Here is a 20,323-nt window from a genome sequence, read left to right as displayed (position 1 = left end):
TCAGGCCCTTAAAAACAAAGTCTTGATTTGAGTAAGGGTGACATCATCTAGGCCAGCCTGAGCATTAAGAGTAGCATATTGACCTGTGCCTGTGAGTTGTTCCTCAGTGGGTCCTGGGAAATCACACGTAGCATTTTTTCTAGTCTGTACAGGTGCCTTGTCCATCCACCAGCTGTGCAATTGTAACCACTGAGAACGATCAAGAAAAGCCTTCCCCAAAGCCTCCCAGTCTATAGGAATCATCAAACTTTTGGATGAAAAAGCATCAAGAAGACCAAGGATAAAAGGAGATTGAGGTCCATAGTTAGAAATGGCAGCTTTCATTTCTTTCAAAAATTTAATTTGTAAGGCATTAAATTGGACATTATTGCCACCATTTGGAAACTGAACATTAGGAGCAAAAGAAGCATGAATAATTGGAAACAGATCCAGCTCCTTAAATTTTCTTATTTTTTCCTTATCTCCCTCCCCCAATGGCGGGAAAGGCACTGAGAAAACTTTGCCAGACAAAGGTAAGGAAGCTGGGGGGTAGAAGGCACTGGAAAATCTTCTTCTAACAGGGCAGAAGGAAAAGAAACAGGGAAAGCTCATAAAGGTGAATTAGAAGAATGTATCTGTAATATTTGTTGAAGCATTCCCATATTACGCTGCATGTCAGAATTCTCCTTAGAAGAAGGAAGAGCTGGCTTTTTCTCTTCTCCACCTTTTGCTACTCCCCCTATACTCTGTTATCCTGGCACAAATGGGCTCCATTTCAGCTTTATTTTTTCCCAAATCCTCAGATGCCTTTTCTCCTGTGGCTACATCACCACACTCTGAATCAGTCTCAAGTAACTCTAATGCCTGAGTGATAGAGTTACACAAGGTCCACAAATTTAGAGGCATAGTATCCCCTAACTGGTGAGCTCTAAGCAAAGCTTTTACTCCTTGTAACCATTCCTTCCAATTCAGCTGCACCTTAGTCTGATACTGAAACCAATAACAATGTTGTTCAACATGGGCAAGCAATCGCTTCATAGTCTTTTTCTTTCACTTCTACTCCTATAGACAGCAACAGTCCTAGAAAGAGCCGTAAATACTCTGAGCCCTGCTCAGGGTCCAAGAGATGGAGTTCCCATAATGAAAGCTTAAGAAGGTTCCCCTTAACAATATCCGGGCTTTACCCGCTCCTAGGGGGTTCCCCTTCTTGTTCTCCCCTACTCACTCGTGCACCCTGCTCGCTGCGCCACTTATTGGGGTCCGTGCTGGGGGTGGTGGAGAATGAAAGGACACAAAAGACAAAGACAAAGAGAGAACATGGCAGCCGCACTCAGAGCCTCCGCCTCACTTTATTTATACTCCATAAACCCCACGTCAGCAGAAAGAACACAATGCAAAACAAACTTTCTTTTCCCAGATGTAACATTCTACTCAGTTCCTTGTTTCTATGCTCTTCCTTATCTGCCCGCCTTCTTGGCACCTACGGGAGTTCATTAAAAGTTCAATTGGAGATACTGTCCTTGAGCCCTATCTATTCTCAACATACTGTTTTCAAAGGCCCCTGCATGCTTTTTCCAGATATTAAACATGCTTCTTGTTTGAGGAAAAAAGAAAGTCTTAACAATAACGTAGGAGAATAAGAGAAACGTTTTTCCAAAAAACAGAAATCATTGTGATTATCTTATTGGAATGTTGAATAATATAGTCTGCTTCATTAATCATCAAGCATGCTATGGATTTTCCATTTTTATAAGATCTGTATCTCAGTTCAGGTAATACTGATAATTTTGTACTGTATTTGAAGATAAAAATATAGGCCAAAACCATAGACCTTGCATAGAAACTAGGTAATGAAGACAGCTCTAGATAAACACATAGATACACACACACAGACACACATCTATATATAAAGTATGCACACATATATTTTTTAAAGTTTTAAAGCTTTTAAAGCAAAAGCAGGCCCCTTCCCTCTCCCAGAGTGGGCAGCCCCTCCTCTCTTTCAGAGTGGGTGGGAACAGCAGGTGCATGAGTAGCTTTCCTTATGAGCCAGGGGTCCTTCTGGACACACTGCTGCCTGGCCACGCCCCTTTCCCTTTCATGGTTCTCCTTGACCAATAGGCTTGGAGCATTAAGGCCACGCCCCTATTCTACATTCTACTGGTGCCCTGGTTACCACTCCTGTGGCTCAGTCACACAGCTGCCTGGTAGGTGACTGGAGGTCTTGATCAGTGCTCGCTGGGATTTCGCTGTTGTGGCCCCAACCCCACCTCCCTTTCCCGCCCCACGATGGCAGAAGAAACTCCACAGAACAGATTGGCCGCAGCCAAGAAAAAGGTAAAAACGCACCAGGTCATGGCCCCCAACCCAGCTACAGATCCCCTCCGACGACAAGACTGCTGCCAGAGCCCATATCACTGCTGAGGTACACTGGACAGGGCCCTCCAATGCAGGTGCCTCTGGACTCCCCCCGCAAAAGTCTTGTCAGTCAGCCCTGCCCCTTCAGCATCAGCCCAGTCCCTGCCCTCGCCAATCACCCCAGGGTGACTTTGGGCGGGTGACTCCTGGGGCTCCCCTCTCCATTACTAGGCTCTCACCTCCTGCCGACCCAAGCTCGACCTCCCTGGGCTCTTTGCGCTCTTGTGTCCAAGAACCTGGGTTCCCCAGCCCCAGGCCCCACCCTCGCCAGTCATCCCTGGGTGACTTTGGGCTGGTGACTCCTGGAGTTCCCTGCTGCAGACTCTGCCCTCCTCTCCTGCTGCCTCAAGGTCAACCTCCCTGGGCTCTTTGCACTGGCGTCTCCAAGGACCTGGGTCTCAACCCTGTGTTTCCCTCCCCCATCGTGGAGTGGTAACTCGGACATTGCGCTGATGTGGTCCCTCCCCCCAATCAGGAGGAGTGGAATGTAGTGATGTCACAGTCTGCCTGGGAACTGTCATTACTGGAAGACTGGCCTTTGATCTTATGACCCAGTCCCCTAAGTGTTCTCACCCCATTTCTGGTTCCTCTGCTCACAGTGCAAATTTCCAACTGGAAGGGGAATGGAGACTGTGGGACCTAGGAGCAAGAGGTTCCAGGCTGCCTCACTCCCTTAACATCGACCTTGACGGGGGAAAAGCCTACACTTCCCCTGTGAGCGCAAAACGTTGACCGTACCTCCATGTGGCAATGGGAGAATGGGTTTGGTTTGGTTTTCTCCCAGGCTTCTACTTTCCAGAGAGATTTTAACGTTTTGTTCTGAGTTCTCCACCTCATATTCTAATTCTCCATGGTTCTGGGACCAGACTGCCCTTCAGTCAGTCGTCTCTGAAGTGAGATTTGCTCATCTTCTGTGGAATAGATCTTGGGAAACTGAACTTGACAGCTTGACTCTTCCTCATATTATCTCGACCTGGGGTACTTTGAATGCCACAGGATGAATGTGAGACATCTTTCTGAAGCATCAGTTTCCCTTGATTCTCTTGAGATCAAGAGAAATAACATGAATATACTTAGGGATGACAGTCACATAGGTTTCTAAGAGAATACCAGACTTCTCTCTGAAATGAGACTGGGTAGTCCTCTTTCTGATAAATTCCCGGGTTTTAACAGAAAGGCTGCCTTCTGCCGTGAGGATACATTAATATATAAGTTTGAGAGGTACTGGTGCACTTCTTCACACTAACAGACGTGTGAGGATGTATGACTCTAAACCGCAGGGCATACGTTCCTGCCTACTTAATGTTTACTTTTCTACCTCTGCCTCTGGTTTTGGTCCCTGGCAGCTGCTGATTCTTGGCAAGACCCCAGAGCTTGGAGTCAGAAGACTGAGTTTCAAAGTTCCAGTATCGCCTTTTTCTTTTTCTTTTTTTTTTTTTCTAGCTATGATATCAATCCCACTCAGTCCCTAAAAGATTGTGACAACACCTATTATACAGCTGTTGGTGTCGTTAAATCAGATGGTGTATAAGAGTATTTTGTAAAAACTGTAAGGGAGGATGTGGCTGTAGGGGCCGATAGGTCTCATGATGATCACTGCTCTTCTTTCCCACAGTTAAAAGAATATTGGCACAGAAACAGCCCTGCTGTTCCAGCAGAAGCAAAGAGGAACAGGAAAACAAATGGCAGTAGCCCTGAGACATCCACTTCTGCTGGTTGCCACTCAGCTCGGGATGTGAGTCTTGGTGGCCAGGCTCCTGGGGACAGGGGACCAAAGGGGCAGTAGAGGGTAATTGTTAAGATTGTGGATGGACCGTTGGGTACTGGTTAAGAATTCTGGGTAGCCAGGTACAGTAACTCACGTTTGTAATCCCAGCACTGTGGGAGACCAAACCGGGCAGATCACAAGGTCAGGAAATTGAGACCATCCTGCCTAACATGGTGAAACCCCGTCTTCACTGAAAAATACAAAAAAAATTAGCCGGCATGGTGGTAGGTGCCTGTATTCCCAGCTGCTTGGGAGGCTGAGGCAGGAGAATGGCATGAACCTAGGACGCGGAGCTTGCAGTGAGCCAAGATCTCGCCACTGCACTCCAGCCTGGGAGACAGAGCGAGACTCTGTCTCACAAAAAGGAAAAGAAAAACGAATTCTGGGTTTGAATCCTGCCTTTCCGTCTGCTAGGGATATGATTTAGGGCAAGTTGCTTGAGATTTTCGGGCCTCTTTTTACACATCTGTATAATAGAGGTTCTATTGTTTGACTTCCATTTGTGAGGTTTAAATGAGATTTCTTATTGTTGTTTTTATGTTAATCCCTAGTACATGGCCTGCTGTGAACACTGAGGGCACCCACGATATGGTCATTGCTCTTTGATTTTCCTCATCCCCAGTCTCAAGGGGAAGCCAGGACAATAAGAACAGCCACTTGCCATCAGGAGTCACTGATTTCAGGCCCCAGGGTGGGATGGTGGGGAAGTAAGAGCCATGAGAGAAGTTGGCACAAAGGAGTTACGGGACAAAGGGTCCAAGAGAGGCAGAAAAGAAAATGTTGCCAGTTGATGTGAATGAAAGGAAGTCAGAGGGCTTAGACACTGAGGGGAACACAATATATCCATGTGTACTCTCTTGTAGTCAGCAACAGGTATCCACGGGGCGGGCCCTACCTCATGTGCTACCCTGAAGGATGTGGAGGTGGGAGGCTCTGGGTGGAGGTGCAGTGACCAGGCAGGCCAGCCCTCCAACCTCCTCCCACAGCAGGGACTCGGTGCCCCTCTGCCAGCTGAGACAGCCCACACACACCCCAGCCCTAATGATTGTTCTCTCTACCTCTCCCCCGACTCCTGCTCCACCTCCTCCCCTCTGCATGCACCTCAGAGCCCGTGCCAAGAACAAGCGGTAGTCCTTGGCTCGAGGTCCGTCAAAATCAGTCGACTGAATAACACCATCAAATCTTTGGTAAGAGTCCAGTGGGATCCCCTGATTCCAGGCTGCCAATCCTGGGCTCCAGTTTCCTCTTGGGGCTCTGAAGAAAGGGGCTGGGGGCCGTGGGGCAAAGGACAAATGGGGAGCTGGGGTGCCTAAGCCTCACCTGGAGGGACCCCAGAGCACGCACCATGGCTGTTCTTTTGCTGCCCTCTTTGCCGACTGTCTCCTCTCCACACACCCCTGCTGGAGTCCTTGCTACACACGCCCTGGGGTTGTTGCCTCTTGGGGAAGTGCGAGCCTGACTGGTTGTCAGGGGCCCCGTATTTCTGCCGTGACTCAGTCCCTAATTTGCTCTTTGATTCTGGACAAGCTGCCTCTCCTTTTTGGGCTCGTGTTTCCAGAGGAGGTAGTGAGTATCAAAGGTGTCTGTTAGCTCTGAGAGTCCGAGATTTAAAAGCCCCCTAGAACGGAAACCTCAGGGCCAAGAGCTCCTGTGTGTCCTTTTCCGTCCTATATATACGGTGAAGAGCCGTACCTGGCCCATACGTGCTCAGTTAATGTTTATTGAATGAACGCACTTTTCTAAATCACAAGCGGGCAGGAGGGGGGCCTTTCTCCAACTCCATCTCTAGAGGTTTATGTTCCTGTCCTCTCAAGAGATTTCAGATTCAGACTTTGAGTTCTGTGGCTGTGGGTGAAAACCAACAAAGACCCAAATCCTCTGTCCTTGGGACCTTGAGGAGAGTTGACCAGTTTGTGTTCCCGTTGGGTCTGAGAACTTTGCCTTTAAAATCCATTCCTGGCCCCTGCCTACCGCTTCCTGGCCTGGGGAATAGAGTTGAGGGGACCACCCTCCATCACCTTAATTTGACTCTCCCCACAGGAACAACAGAAGAAACAAGTGGAACATCAGCTGGAAGAAGTAATGCGATTTCTTTGCTCACGACATGACGGCTGGGTTTGAGGGGCACTCAGATGTAGATGCCCCAGTCTCGTCTCGCCCACTCCCAGCCTGGGGAAGAAGGCTCACCCCTCAGATTCCACCCCATCCCCACAGGGTCCCTGATAACCTGGTCCCATGGGTGGGCCTGTCCTGGGGCATTGGTGGCATTCTGGGGGCATGTCTCTTGCGGTGCCACCTCTGCCTCCCCCTGGTAAGAGCTCTGTCTTCCTCTTCCTATAGGAAAAGAAGGCAAACAACGAGAAACAGAAAGCCGAAAGGGAGCTAGAGGTGAGTGGAGGGTGTGAAGTTTTCTCCTGTCCTCCGGGGAATGTTTCTTTCCTTCTCTTTCAGCACTTGCTTGGCTTTTCTCCTAAAGGTTCAAATCCAGAGATTGAACGTACAGAAAAAGAAACTAATTATTGACGTGTATCGCACGAAACGCTCTCTCATATACTTTGAAGGTGGGAATCTGGGCACCCTATCATCCTTCAACCTGGCACTTGGATAGGTCTTTAGTGGGAGTCCTTTGGGCCCCATCTCAACTCTCTCATTACAGAAGAGTCGAAGGATCTGGCTGCCCGCCTGCAACGTTCATCGCAGCGTACGGAAGAGTTAGAGCGGGCGCTGTCTGCTGTCACCGCCACACAGAAGAAGGCGGCGGACAAGGTGAGTCTGACCACCTGCCCCATCTCCTGGGAGCCCGGCTTCACAGATGGAGGAGTGAGCCTAAAGGTCCCTTCTGCAGGATGGAGTGTCCTGCCCAGAAAGCGGCATGGCCATGTCTCGCTGCTTTTGTGTCTGGTTGTTAGAGGCAGCCTGGGGCTGAGTCAGCTGCTGTGGGTGAGTTGGGGGGCGCGGTGGGGAGCGAGCACTGGACACAGAGCTTGGAGGCCAAGTGCCTGCCCTGCCCTTACCTGGCTGGGGTCTTGGCGAAGTCCTAGGTGGGGTATTGGGTACTTGTACTGTGAAGGTACAGAAGAGTACCTTTAGTATGTTACCATTTCTGTAGAGAGGAAACGTGTGTGTGTGTGTGTGTGTGTGTGTGTGTGTGTGTGTGTACATACTATGAAAATGTACATAAAATAAGACTGCAAGGTTCATAAAAAACTCAGGAGAGAGCAAGAGAGTGGCTGGGAGATACTTCCCTTCTGTACCTTCTGAATTTTGGACTTTGCGAATGTATCATCCTTTCAAACAGTGAACAAGAGATTCAGCTTCCCCTTCCTATCTGTGTCCCCCAGCAAGAAAAATGGGCTTAGAGAATCACATAGATCCAGCTATTCACATCCCAGCTCTGCCTAAGTGATCTTAGACAAGCACTTAACCTCAAATACTCCATGTGTTTTCATGTACACAACAGAGGGAATCATAGTAACTGTCTCCTATGGTGGTTGTGAGGATTAAATGGGATTGCTAGCATGGTGCCTGGTGAAGCACTCCATAAAGGTTCAAACAGTGCTAGTCATAACAGTAATAACAAGAGCAATATTAACTGATCTCTCTGGGCCTCTGTTAGGCAGCTGTAAATTCGATCTCTTTCCCTGTCCCTTCCAACTTTACTGAGTTCTTTTAAAAACCAGACCACGGGTAAATGCCTTGATCTGTACTGACCGTGTTGTATACTGAGCCTAGCCTTAGCCTGTTTAAGGGGCACTGTATGGAATGGCCCAGGTTCCCCAGATAGAAACTTCTCACTCTTCACCATCCAGTCCTCGATGCGTAGTAAAACACCTCTCAAGACGCAGTTAGAGCGGTCCTTACAGGAGCGGGCACTGCTGAAAGCGCACGTGACACAGGTGAGGTTTTGCAGAGGGAGGGATGTGGAAGGAAGGTGACCCCAGGTGGCCAGGAGCAGGTGAGGACCAGTGACAGCCCTTCGTAACTTCTGTTCCCATTCTTGCAGGTGAAGGAATCGCTGAAGCTAGTACAGCTACAGAGAGATGAATATGCTGAACATATAAAAGCAGAGAGGGCCCAGTGGCAGGAGACGATGAGGAAAATGTCCCAGGAGGTGAGATCTGACCCTTCAGCCCCCCCATCTTAGATAGGTCACTGGATCTTTCTGGGCATCTGTAACATGGGAATATACAGCCAGAGGTGGTCATGGGTCTGGGCTTTGTGGAGGTGGGGGCAGAGAGGCAGATGGTAGCTTGTGGAGCCACAGCCCCTCTCTCCAGGGCCTTTTCCCCTGTGCTTTGGGCAGCTTTGCACCTTAAAGAAGGAGAAGCTGCATGACATGCATCGGGTGGAGGAGCTGGAGAGAAGCTTATCCCAACTCAAACACCAGATGGGTAAGATGGGGCTGGTGTGACCTGGGAGCAGGCCTGGCATCAGAGGGGGCTCTGGGGGTGGCTTAGAATGCCCCAGGGAGGTGGGTGGATGGAAGGGCTTTGAGGCAGAGGGAAAGACGTCTGTGCCGGGAAACAGCAAGTCTTGTTATCTCCATGAGCCTGAGTGTCCCCATCAGCAAAGAGGGCCCGTTTTCAGCCACCCACAGTGTTCTCCATCTGAAAGTGGTTTGGAAGATTGGCTACCATCTGGGTGCGAGGAATCATTAGCAGTGAGGCCAAGTTTGGGGAGCCTGAGAGGAGCTGTGCACCAAGAGGAGGGTGTTTTTTGTTGGTGGTGGTGGTGGGTTTTTTGTTTGTTTGTTTTTTGAGAATCTAGAGGCCCTTATTGTCTGCTTCCTTTCTCAGCTAAACCCCTGCCCCCGGAGCCCCCAGCAGTGCCCCCTGAGGAGGAGCTGCAGCACCTGAGGAAGGAACTAGAGAGGGTGTCAGCAGAGCTCCAGGCCCACGTGGAAAACCATCAACACGTAAGTCCCCTGAACCAGCCACAAAAGGAGAGGCTTGGGAGGCAGGAGGAGAGGCTTCAGCAGCTGGCCGAGCCACAGAGCGGCGTCGAGGAGCTGGTGCGTTGCCCCACCTGTGGAGCCTGCCCTCCTCCCTAGCCCTCCAGGCCTTTGTTTCCCCACCTGTAAAAGGGGGCAGTGTAGCCCTCTCGTGAAATGTTACTTCTCAAGGCACCTGTGAGCCAGAGCCCTGCTCTGGTGGCTGTGGGAGAGAAGAGATGATTTTTCTAACCTGCCTCCACCCTTCCCGGTGCCATGGGGGGCAGACACCGAGTTCTAGGGTCTCCAACTGCAGTGGGTGGCTGCTGATTGCTTCTCTCTGTCCAGAACAATGAGAAAAGAGCGCACTGCACTTGGAGATGCAAGTCGAAGAGCTGCAGGAGAAGCTGGGCCAGGTGAATGAGACAGGAACCTCGACCCAGAAGGAGCCAGAGGCAGCGGTCCCAGCCCCAGGGAGTGGGGGCGAGTCTGTGAGTGGGGAGACCCCCCAGGCCCTGCAGGAAGTCATGGAGAAGCTGGAGGTGAGTGAGTCCTGGAATAGGCCAAGAAGGGCAGGGGTAGGCAGGTCGCTGCTGAGAGGTGACCCCATTATTTTGGCTCCAGAGCGGCCTTATGGACCTCCTGGAGGAGAAGGCGGACCTGAGGGAGCGTGTGGAGAAACTAGAACATCGATTCACGCAGTACTGGAGGGAGAGATGCCATCAGTGAGTGGGAGGCCAGAGCAAGGCAGGGGGAGCTGCAGGGCCGTCGGAGGGGCCCCAGGGTCTGAGCCCCGTCCTCCCGCAGGAAAATTAAACACCTTATAACGGAGCCAGAGGGCCGTGCCACAGAGGCCACACCGGGAGGAGGACATCATCAGGCTGGCCCAAGACGACGAGATGAAGGTAGGGTGTGCAACCTCCTTCGGGGGTAGGGGTCGGGGGTGGGGGTGGCGTGAAGGTGGGGGCCGGCCGCAGCCTGACACCTGAGCACCCCTCCCTCCAGGTGGAGCTGCTAGAGCTGCAGGGGTTGCTGTTGCGGCTTGTGCTGACCGCAACAAAGGGCACAGAAAATTCCTGGCCGCTGCCCAGAGCCCTGATAATGAGCCCGGTCCAGAATCCCCACCCCCCCAGGAGCTTGGGGCTGCCCACAAGCATGGTGGTGGGTAGAGCCCTCATGCAGGGCGGGCAGGCAGGAGCAGGGGGTTTGCACTGTGCTCAGATCCCCGCCTCCCTCTCTCCAAAGATCTTTGTGAGGTGAGCCTCAGCGACAGCGCCGAGACTGGGCAAGGAGACGCCACGGAGGGGTCTCCCCACGACAACCCCACTGCTCAGCCCATCGCGCAGGAGCACCAGGAGCATCAGGAGCACCAGGAGCAGGAGCAGGAGCACAGGAGCACCAGGAGCACCAGGAGCATCCAGGCTTGGGCAGCAACCGCTGCGTGCCGTTCTTTTGCTGGGCTTGGCTGCGGAGAAGAAGGAGATAAACATCACCATCATCAAAGAGCTGATCAAGACATTTTTTAAAAAGAAAGTTGTAGGGTTGATCTCCTACACAATTCATTTACTTCATTCGAATGTTAGAGCTATTCATGTTTATTTGTGTTTCTAATTTATACTTTAAGTTTATTTGTAAAAAGTTAAAAGAGAGTGGGTCTCTGTGGCCTTCACTGAGGTTCACTCTGGCATCCTTTAGCATTTTTCGTTTTTAATTTCATAATTGTAGGTCATTAGCATGCATATCGAGTTCGCCCTTACGTGGTGGGAGTTCAAACACCCAAAGACCCACTGTTTGCACAAAACTGTTCTCGCTGGTTTGGAACAGGCTGCCATGCTTTTTTAATGTTATTGCAGCATGTATGTTCATTACAGAATTCAGATAAAATTTGCTTATATTCTGCTATTATGTTGGAGCTAATCTTAATCACAGTGAGCCCTTCATTAGCTCAATATGCGGTTTGCCCTCAAGTGTGCACTGTTGATTACTTTGTAATAGATGCCACCGTGAGTACTGACGTTAGAGTTGTTTAAAGGCGGAGAACTGGAAACAGCCTTTCCCCCATTTTCTGTGTACAGGTGATGGGAGTAATAAATTCTTTCAAAGGTACTGTTATCGTTCAAATCACTTCCCTTTCACCCTGATAAATATCAGTGACTGGGCATGACCTTCAGATAGTGTTTAGCATCTGTGACCAATCTGAACATAATGTGTTGATCAGGTGCCGATGGGTTAAATCACACGCTGGCATATTTCAGCTGAATGTCCGTCTGGAAAATAAATTTACTGTATTAACTGAAATTCCATTCTTTGTGTAGGTATTTGTCATATATTTAAGAAAAAGCTAAAAAGAATGGAAATGGTATGACAATAACGTAAGTCTTCAAAGTGCACGCAGTCTTTTGCGATACCTCATTCAGCCAAGTATTTGTGCTCCTCCTCATTCAGTGTAAGGCAGCTTTCAATTTCCTTAGAAGGCAACATTGGAAGGTTAGAGTTCATCAAAAACATAGAATTTTAAAATGTGAGTTCAACTGAATAAATGTGAAAGTATTTGATTAAACCTGATAGGTTTTCCAGAAATGGAAAAAACTCAGCTCTGAAACTTTTCTAAGCTGATTTTTAGAAAATTTGAAAATGTAAATCAGCCCTATGCATAATATAGTTTCTCTAAAACTTTATCTTAAAGAGTCATTTTAAAATAATGTAACTATTTAAAAATGTAACTGCTATCTTAGTGTTCTGAAATAAGTTAAAACATTTTAAAATATGAACACTGTAGTTTAAAAGAACGAAACGGTGGGAAGGAAAAGTAGAGAAAGAAATGCCTATTCCAGCCCAAAGCTTTATTTGCCAAGTTTTCTTAGAATGAATTTTACCAATTTATGAATTCTTATAAACAGAATTTATACTGGAAATACTGAAAGACTTTTCCCCTAACGTGACATTATTGACTGCTGGTGTGATGCTACTCTAATGTAATAAATGATTAAGTTGTTGCAAAGTGCTGTTTTTGCCTTAAAATTTTATTTTGCGAGTCTTGAAAACTATAGTGTTAAAGGTATTGATACTGTGCAAATGCCGGGCATGCTTGGCATGAGATAATCTGTTTCATTTTTACAAAATTGTAATATAACTATGCAAGTGTTTATAAAAAGAACACAGATTTACAGAGTTATGGGATTTTAAAAGTTATGGAGTGAAAAAAGTTATGGGATAAAAAAGTGAAAAATTGTGGCAAAAATGTAGAAAAAAGTTTTATGCAAAGTTACCAAACATTATGAAAAAGAAGTGATGGGATTTAAAAAACAAGTCATGGGATAAAAATAAAAATTCAAAGCAGTTCCGTGTCAGCAAAGCCTGGAGAAGTGGGGCTGGAGTCTCCACCGCCACCATGACCCTACCACCCCTTCCCAGTCACCCCTTTACAATTAGGGTGGCAAGACAAGACCTTAAAAAGTAAAAATTTTTAAGCATGACTCTGACAGCCTCCTTACTCTCAGCATAGCAACTTTTCTCTCAGGGGGGCTCCCGCCTTCTTATTCAGAGAGGTAAGTGAGGCAGGACAGTGGGGCTAACTGTGGACCAGGCGAGGACACGGGCTGCTGGCGTGGGCCCCCTTCTCCAGTGTACACATTTTGTCTGTGTAACGTTTTGTATATTCCAGAGGGTAGGGCCGCCGCTGTATCGGACCTAGCGGTGGTTGGAGCTGGCACATGGGGAGGAGGTTCTAATAATTATTTGTGGCTGGGAAACTTATTTATTCCTAGCATAGGACAGAGGAAGGAGGCGGGGATGGGGTCGTGGCTCCCTGGTGATGCAACTCCTGTTTATTTTGCTTTTTATTTTGGAATAAACAGATTTAACCATACTCCTTGGCCTGGTGTGTTCCCGTTTCCCTCAATGGCTCCTAGAGTTTCTGCCACCAAACGAGGAGCCCCAGAGTGTCTTGAGCATGTCCAGCTAGGCTGTTGGGGACCTTCCAGGCTTGTTACCTGTATGCTGCCTGGTGGCACCTGGGGGATTCCACAGGGACTGCCATGGCGCCTACTGGGCGCGGTCCCACCCTGACAGCCAACACGCTCAGAAGCCTGATCTAGCGGTGGCCGGGAAGACAGGTATCAGCACCTAAGGGCACTGACTTCCACCCAGCCCAGGCGTCTTCCATTCCGTCCCCGTGCCTCCCTCTCCTGTCTGCACCTGGTGGCCTCTTCTGTCTGTCCCTCCAGAGTGCCGGCTGCCCCGCAGGCTCCCTCCAGGCTGAGTTCATGGCCCTGCCCCCCGGTGGCCAGAGCCGGCTTCACAGGATAAGAGCCAGGGAAGCTCCAGGGGCTTTCCAGGAAAAGTGAACCTTGGAAAGGGTATGGCCTTTTCACCGCTCCCAACAGCACCCTAGAAATGGCTTGGCCTTTCCCCTCCCCTGAGCTCCACAGAGAACACAGCCAGCAGAGGACACATTTCCCCGCCATCCAGAAATGGGTGTGAGGGACAGCAGGACTGGTAGAGACTGTCAGGCCACACAGCTGCCTGCACAGCACTCCCATGCTTGGTAGGGGTTGGGAGGGATGGCGGGGGCTGGCTCTCCATAGGCCAGGCAGGACAGGGAGGCTCACTGGAGGTACTTCACTTTGGAGGGGCAATGTCGGGGGACCACTTTCTCTCATTGTCGCACAAGATTCCAAAAAGACAGCATAGTGACTGATTCCCAGTGCTAGAGGCCAGGCGGCCAGCCACATGTAGCGGTGTGTCTGTGTGTGTGTGTGTGTGTGTGTACTTATAGATATTTATAGAACAGGGCAGGGACATACCACAGAGGGGGGCACACGTTTTCAGCAACAGACACACATGGAAGTGTCAGCTCACCACTACAACAGACCAAGTCACAGATGAAGGCGGCTGGCTTTGGGGCCAGGGGAGCCACTGTCAAATCACAGAACAGCCACCCAGGCAGGCTTGGAAAGGGAGGTCTCTGAGAATATGGGGGGATATATTTAGAGGTCGAAGGAGGGCCTGGGGCTCTCAGGATGGAATGGACTTGCCGGACCCGATCGGCTGGCAGTTGGAGAGAAAGCAGAGAGAAAACAGGAGGGAGAAAAGTGAGCAGAGAGCTGATGAGGCAACTGCAGAGCACAGATGTGCCACAGCAGCTGTGGGAGGGCCGGGCACAGGTGTGGGCGTGTCAAGGTTCCTGGAACCACAGCCTGGGGGCTGTGGCGGCCCTCCCCACCCCACTCACGCTGGCCTCATCCACGGCACCCAGGAAATGCACCCACCGGTCAGACCAGTGCTCAGCCTCCTCGGGCTTCCCTCTTCTCTGGTCACCCTGTCTTCCAACCCACTGATCTGGGACCACCTCTCGCCTTGGGGAGCCTAACGCAACAGCCACCAGGCCTGATAGAGAAGGAACACTGCTTGAACCAGGAATGATGAAGCTAAAAGGGATGGATGGCTGAAGTGATCGCCGGAGAACCCTCTGGGCAGTCAGAAGGCCCAGGATCCTCTGAAGGGACCCTGGGGGAGGCAGGGAGGGCAGGCAGCCGGATGCCACTGGCTATAGACTTATAAGTCTAATAGGGGAGCCTCAGCTTGTTGGGGGTTGCAGGTCGCGTAAGTGAGGCTGGGCCCTTTCTGCTGGGAAAAGCAGAAGAGGGAGAGTCCATGGCAGGGGAGGTGGGTGGGCTTGCCGGGCAGAGCTCAGCTGGGAGTCCCCTTGGTTCAATAGCAGCTCAACCAGGCACTGTGGACCCCTTGGCTGAATAGCAGAGGCGACCTCTAGGAGCAACAGGCCATGGTGCATGAGCCTGCTGACCGGCGATAGTGCTTCAGCGGGGACCAGGGACCCTGCCTTCCGTCACACGCTGGCAGCTCTGATGGGACCTGGGAGGGAGAGAAGGGGGCTGTGTGTCCCCGCCTGGCCTGTGAGGTGTGTTGTGGGTTGACCCTGTGTATGGGACTCTCGAGGTTTTATCCTAGATCACCACTGGATTGCCGACAGATAGGGGTGGTGGGACACTGACTCTCACCCCTCCTCTGCAGTGGCTTTGGCTCTCAGCACTCCCAGGCTGGGAGCCGGATACTCTGCCCTGGCAGCATGACTCAGACTGCACAACAGGTACGGCGTGCCCAGGATGACATTCCTAGGCCTCTGGCCGCCTCAGAGTGCAGCCCCACACACAACCCCCTCCAAGCTCTAAGCCCTTACACCATAAACCATCAGCTCTCTGATGGTTCCAGAGAGCACCCACGTCTGTCAGCTTGGGCACAGAGCCTGTTCCAAGAGCCCCAGGCTCAGCCATGAGGGCTGGGGGACTTTGGGGCCTTGGGGGCCAGCCCTCGTACCTGCGTCCGGCAAGGACTCTCGGCACCTGCAGCCAGGAGTTGTCCACAGACCACGTGGGCGTGCTGATGGTGCCCGTGTTGATGTCGCCGATGATGCTGAGCGCCTCCTTCAGCATGTGGTGCATGCGCAGCATCTCGGCGCACCGCTGTGCCTGCTCTGCTGACTCCTCCATCAGTGTGTTCTGGTCCCCACACGAGTACAGGGATAGGACTCCTGGTTGTCCTGCAGGTTCAATTTCAGGGCGCCAGGGTGGACAGCAGCTCTGAGAAGATGAACTCCTTGGTCTGAGAGTGGGCACAGAGGGAAGGAGGTTGGGACCTGATGCCTGCGCTGCCCTGGCCTCCTGCCAGGCCCTTCTAGGACTGTGTGCTGGACTTGGAGCCCTGAGTATGGCTTCTACACAGCTTCTACACCGCTTAGACTCAAAGATCTGCCTCCCCACCGCCCTTTTCTCACTCAGATAGGGACACTGAGGTCCAGAGGAAAAGTCACCTGTCCAAGGTCACAGGTCTGGTAGGGGACCCAGGACCTATCATGCCACCAGCACACCTGTCTACTCAGTTTTATAAATAAATTTTTTTTGGAGATAGGATCTCGCTCGGTCGCTAGGCTGGAGTACAGTGGGCGAGATCACCGCTCACCGCAGCCTCAGCCTCTTGGGCTCAAAGTGATCCTCCAATGTCAGCCTGTCGAGTAGCTAGGACTATAGGCACGTGCCACCACCAAGCCCAGCTATTTTTAAAATTTTTGTGTAGAGACCAGGTCTCACTATGTTGCCCAGGCTGGTCTTGAACTCCTGGGCTCAAGCTATCCTCCCGCCTTGGCCGCCCAAAGTGCTGGGATTACAGGCATGGGTCACCGTCCTCAGTCCCATGTTATATTTCCATGAGATAGCTCTGGTCTGGACCGTGCCTGCCACCCTGGACCTGGTCCCATAGGGCTGGTTAGCATCTCCCCCAGGCCAACATGGCTATCTCCATCCCCAGTGCCACAGGAGCCCCCTGTCCCCATGAGGCGGTGCATGCATGTTGTTGATCATGACGTGCATGATGGTCTTGGGCGTGACACCAACCGTGAGGTCCCACATGGTGTTGTTGACAATGGCCATATAGGAGTTCTCCAGGTTCTGGGTGGTTTCCATTTGCCGCTCCAGCTGTGAGTCCATGGAGTGCATGAAGCTGTCGGAGCCATTCTCCTCGGCTTTGCTGCCCTATCATGGAGAACACAAGGGCATCAGGGTGGCCAGGCCATGCAGCCAGGCTCCAGGAATTCCTAGGATCTCAGCCCCTCCAAGGGGACCTGGAACACTGAGGCACAGAGAGAAGCAACTGGCCTGAACACGCACCCAGCTCCCCACATGGCTCTAGACGGTTTCAGGCCTCTGCCTCTCAGGACCCCAGATTCACCTGCTTCAGTCTCGTCTTAGTTTTGACTCTAGTGCCCAGAATTTGCCTCAAGTTACCAATCCAGAAATTGGAAAAGAACATATCCGGGTCCCTGGCTTGGAGACCTGGACAAAGCTTGTGCCAGGCTGCAGACGCCTGGCAGGAGGCAAGAAAAGGGCACACTCACTTTCCCCTTTTCCTGGGAGGCCCACGCACCAACTTTGCCACCGCTGATGCCACCAGGAAACACAGCAAAGTAGACACACACAGAGAGGAAAACAGGAAGGGTTGAGTGAACCTGGGACACTGCACCCCAACTTTAATGCTTGTGGAATTCAGTTACCTAATATTTGGTTGAGGATTGTTGCGCCAACATTCATCAGTGATATTGGCCTGTAGTTTTCTTTTTGGATGTATCTTTGGTTTTGGTATCAGGGCGATACTAGCCTTATAGAAAGAGTTTGGAAGTAGTCCCTCCTTCTCTCGTTTTGGAATCATTTGGGTAAGGTTGGTATTAGTTCTTCTTTAAATATTTGCTAGAATTCAGCAGTGAATCATCAGGTCTCAGGCTTTTCTTTGCTGGGAAACTTTTTATTACCGCTTCGATGCCATTATTTGTTATTGGTCTGTTCAGGTTTTGGATTTCATCATGGTTTAATCTTGGTAGTCTAGATGTGTCTGGAAATTTATCCATTTTTAGTAGGTTTTCCTATTTCTTTGCATATATTTGCTAATAATAGCCACTAGTGATCCTTTGAGGGTTTGGTTTTTTGTTGTTTTTTTTTTTGAGATGGAGTTTCGCTCTCCAGGCTGGTGTGCAGTGGTGCAATCTCAGCTCACTGCCAGCTCCGCCTCCCGGGTTCACACCATTCTCCTGCCTCAGTCTCCTGAGTAGCTGGGACTACAGGTGTCTGACACCATGCCAGAGTAATTTTTGTTATTTTTAGTAGAGACGGGGTTTCACCATGTTAGCCAGGATGGTCTCGATCTCCTGACCTCGTGATCCATCCACCTCAGCTTCCCAAAGTGCTGGGATTACAGGCTTGAGCCACCGCACCCGGCCTGAGTTTTTCCAGTACCAGTTGTCATGTTTCCTGTTGTTTGTCAATGTTATCTCATCAAAAACCCAACTTTTAAAAATGTTTTTAAATTTTAGTTTAGTTTGGTTTAGTTTTTGAGACAGAGTCTTGCTCTGTCACCCAGACTGGTGGGCAGTGGCCCAATCTCAGCTCACTGCAAACTCTGCCTCCCAGATTCAAGCGATTCTCCTTCCTCAGCATCCCGAGTAGCTGGGATTACAGGCGTGCACTACCATGCCTGGCTAATTTTTGTATTTTTAGTAGAGACGTCATTTCACCATGTTGATCAGGCTGGTCTTGAACTCCTGACCTCGTGAGCTGCCCATCTCAGTCCCCCAAAGTGCTGGAATTACAGGCATGAGACACCGGACGCGGCCCACAGTTTGTTGTTAAATTTTACTTATTTACTTTTTCTTTTCTTTACAGACAGGGTCTCATTCTCTTGCCCAGGCTGGAGTGCAGTGTTGCAATCATGGTTCACTGTAACCTTGAACACCTAAACTTAAGAGATCCTCCCACCTCAGCCTCATGGATAACTGGGAGTACAAGTGTGCACCACCACACCCGGCTAATTTTTCTAGTGTCTGGTGAGACAGGGTTTTGCTATGTTGTCCAGTCTGGTCTTGAACTCCTGGCCTCAAGTGATCTCACCTCAGCCTCCCCAGTAACTGGGACTAGAGGAGTAAGCCACCAAGTCCAGCTAATTTTTTTAAAAACATTTTCACAGAAATGAGGTCTGGCTTTGTTGCCCAGGCTAGTCTCAAACTCCTGGCTTCAAGCGATCCTCCCCCTTCAGCCTTATTATTGCATTTTATCTTCACCATCACGCTGTAAGAGTGCCTGGGGGTAGGTGCTCCAAACAGTAGCAATGTAGCAGCCTCCACTCATAGGTGACAACGAGACTCAGTGTAGACAAGCAACTTCTCAAAGGTCACACAGCTGGAGGGTGGCTGAGCCAGGATGAAGACCTAGGACTCTAAAGCTGGTGCCCAGTAAATGAGAAAATCTCTGGGGGTTCAGGATAGCTTCCTCCCAAGAAATCTTTCTCCAAAGGTTCTAAAAACAATGACAGATCCATCTTTCATAAAGCAAACAAAACTAGCAGCCCCTTCATTTTGGGGCGCAGGGGGAGGGATAGGATAAAGGTTAGCGAAGCTCCAGGGCATCCCATTTTAATCCTACATATTTATAAGGCAATTGCCAGCACAGCACCCCAAACCTAAAGAACCATACACAGCTGTCTCCGTGGGGCATGGCGTGTCCCTGGATGTAAAGATTTTCCTATGTGTGCTTACAGGCCAGTAGCATCATTCTCAGTCACAGGTTAAAGGGCAGCTAGGCCTGGCCTGCTAGGCACCACCGTGAGAATCTGCTGAGCTTTCCAACTAGTTTATCTGTTGTTTGCAGTGAAAGATGCCCTGAAAAGAAGGGGTGTTGGTGGCAAGAGTTCTGATTTGAGGTCCCCTGATCCTGGCACAATCTCCTTCCCCAGTCGCAGGAATCAGGAGACTCCATCTGTAAACACAGGCTCAAGCTATGTCTCCCAGCCCCCTCTTTCAACCAGGTGCCACCCTCTGCTTCTCTTCCATAGACAGCCTAGAGCTGCCACATTCCCTTAGGATCTGTGCCCTCGGGCCTGGCTTAATTTTTTCCTCTCCAGAGGCCGACAAAGCCTAACTCGTTACTGGATGCCAGTTCCTTTGCCTGACTTTCAGTGACTCCTACCTTACCCTGGGGTTTTCTGTTTCTTGTCTCAGCACTAACATTTCTCATTCCTCCACAAGATGAATTGCTCACTCCAGCCAACTGAAGCATGCTCCTCTTGACACAGGTAACTCTAGGCACATGGTTGGTGCAAAAAAAAAAAAAAAACAAGCATTATGTCAATTTCATTGATCAACAAAAGTGCGGGCTCCACAGCAAAGTCAACTTGATAGTGCCTGGGCCTCTGAGTTCAAGAGCCTTCTAGACAAACGGCTCTGAGCTGAAACATGAGCATGGACACATAGGCCTCCCTCCCGGTCCGATGAGATCATTAGGATTCTTCGTTGTTGTCCCTGAGCATTTTCCTGCCTCATTAATGCACGTGTAGCCAACACAATAATAATCATAGCTAATAACCGCTAAAGCTGAGGACTTTCCTGAGCCAGGCAGTGGCTTTAAAAACTTTCAAGTTTTCACACAGACTCTCTTTGAATAATTTGTTTTTCAGATCAAGAAACTGAGACTTACTATCACATTTGGGATTAAGTTTAAAAAAAAAAAGAGAGAGAGAGAGAAACTGACACTTAAAGCTGTCAAGTATTTCACAGCCAGCAAGTGGCTAAGTTGGAACTTGAACCCAGGCAGTCCAGCCCTGGGATCCTGTGCCCTTACCCATGATCCAGTGTTGGCTACAGGAAACTAAAGTGTACACGTTTTCAACTA

General features: G+C 50.1%; 1 protein-coding gene across 1 annotated transcript; it reads left to right on the top strand.

The window, feature by feature from the left end:
• The first annotated feature begins 1,454 nt into the window (after window positions 1–1,454).
• On the top strand, window positions 1,455–11,917 carry LOC126947425 (golgin subfamily A member 8B-like). The gene is given in 16 exon segments (XM_050778078.1): window positions 1,455–2,316; window positions 4,013–4,132; window positions 5,272–5,352; window positions 6,206–6,244; window positions 6,506–6,553; window positions 6,642–6,726; window positions 6,822–6,931; window positions 7,975–8,061; window positions 8,169–8,276; window positions 8,469–8,556; window positions 8,962–9,183; window positions 9,453–9,586; window positions 9,720–9,820; window positions 9,903–10,000; window positions 10,101–10,256; window positions 10,341–11,917. Coding segments are annotated over 16 exon segments (1,806 nt in total). The 5' UTR covers window positions 1,455–2,268; the 3' UTR covers window positions 10,622–11,917.
• Window positions 11,918–20,323: the final 8,406 nt, after the last annotated feature.

This window comes from Macaca thibetana, unplaced genomic scaffold (assembly GCF_024542745.1).
Source record: "Macaca thibetana thibetana isolate TM-01 unplaced genomic scaffold, ASM2454274v1 unplaced_scaffolds281, whole genome shotgun sequence".
Classification (NCBI taxonomy): Eukaryota; Metazoa; Chordata; class Mammalia; order Primates; family Cercopithecidae; genus Macaca; species Macaca thibetana.
The sequence above is the reverse complement of the archived record's forward strand: the minus strand, read 5'-3'. Positions and strand labels throughout refer to the sequence as shown.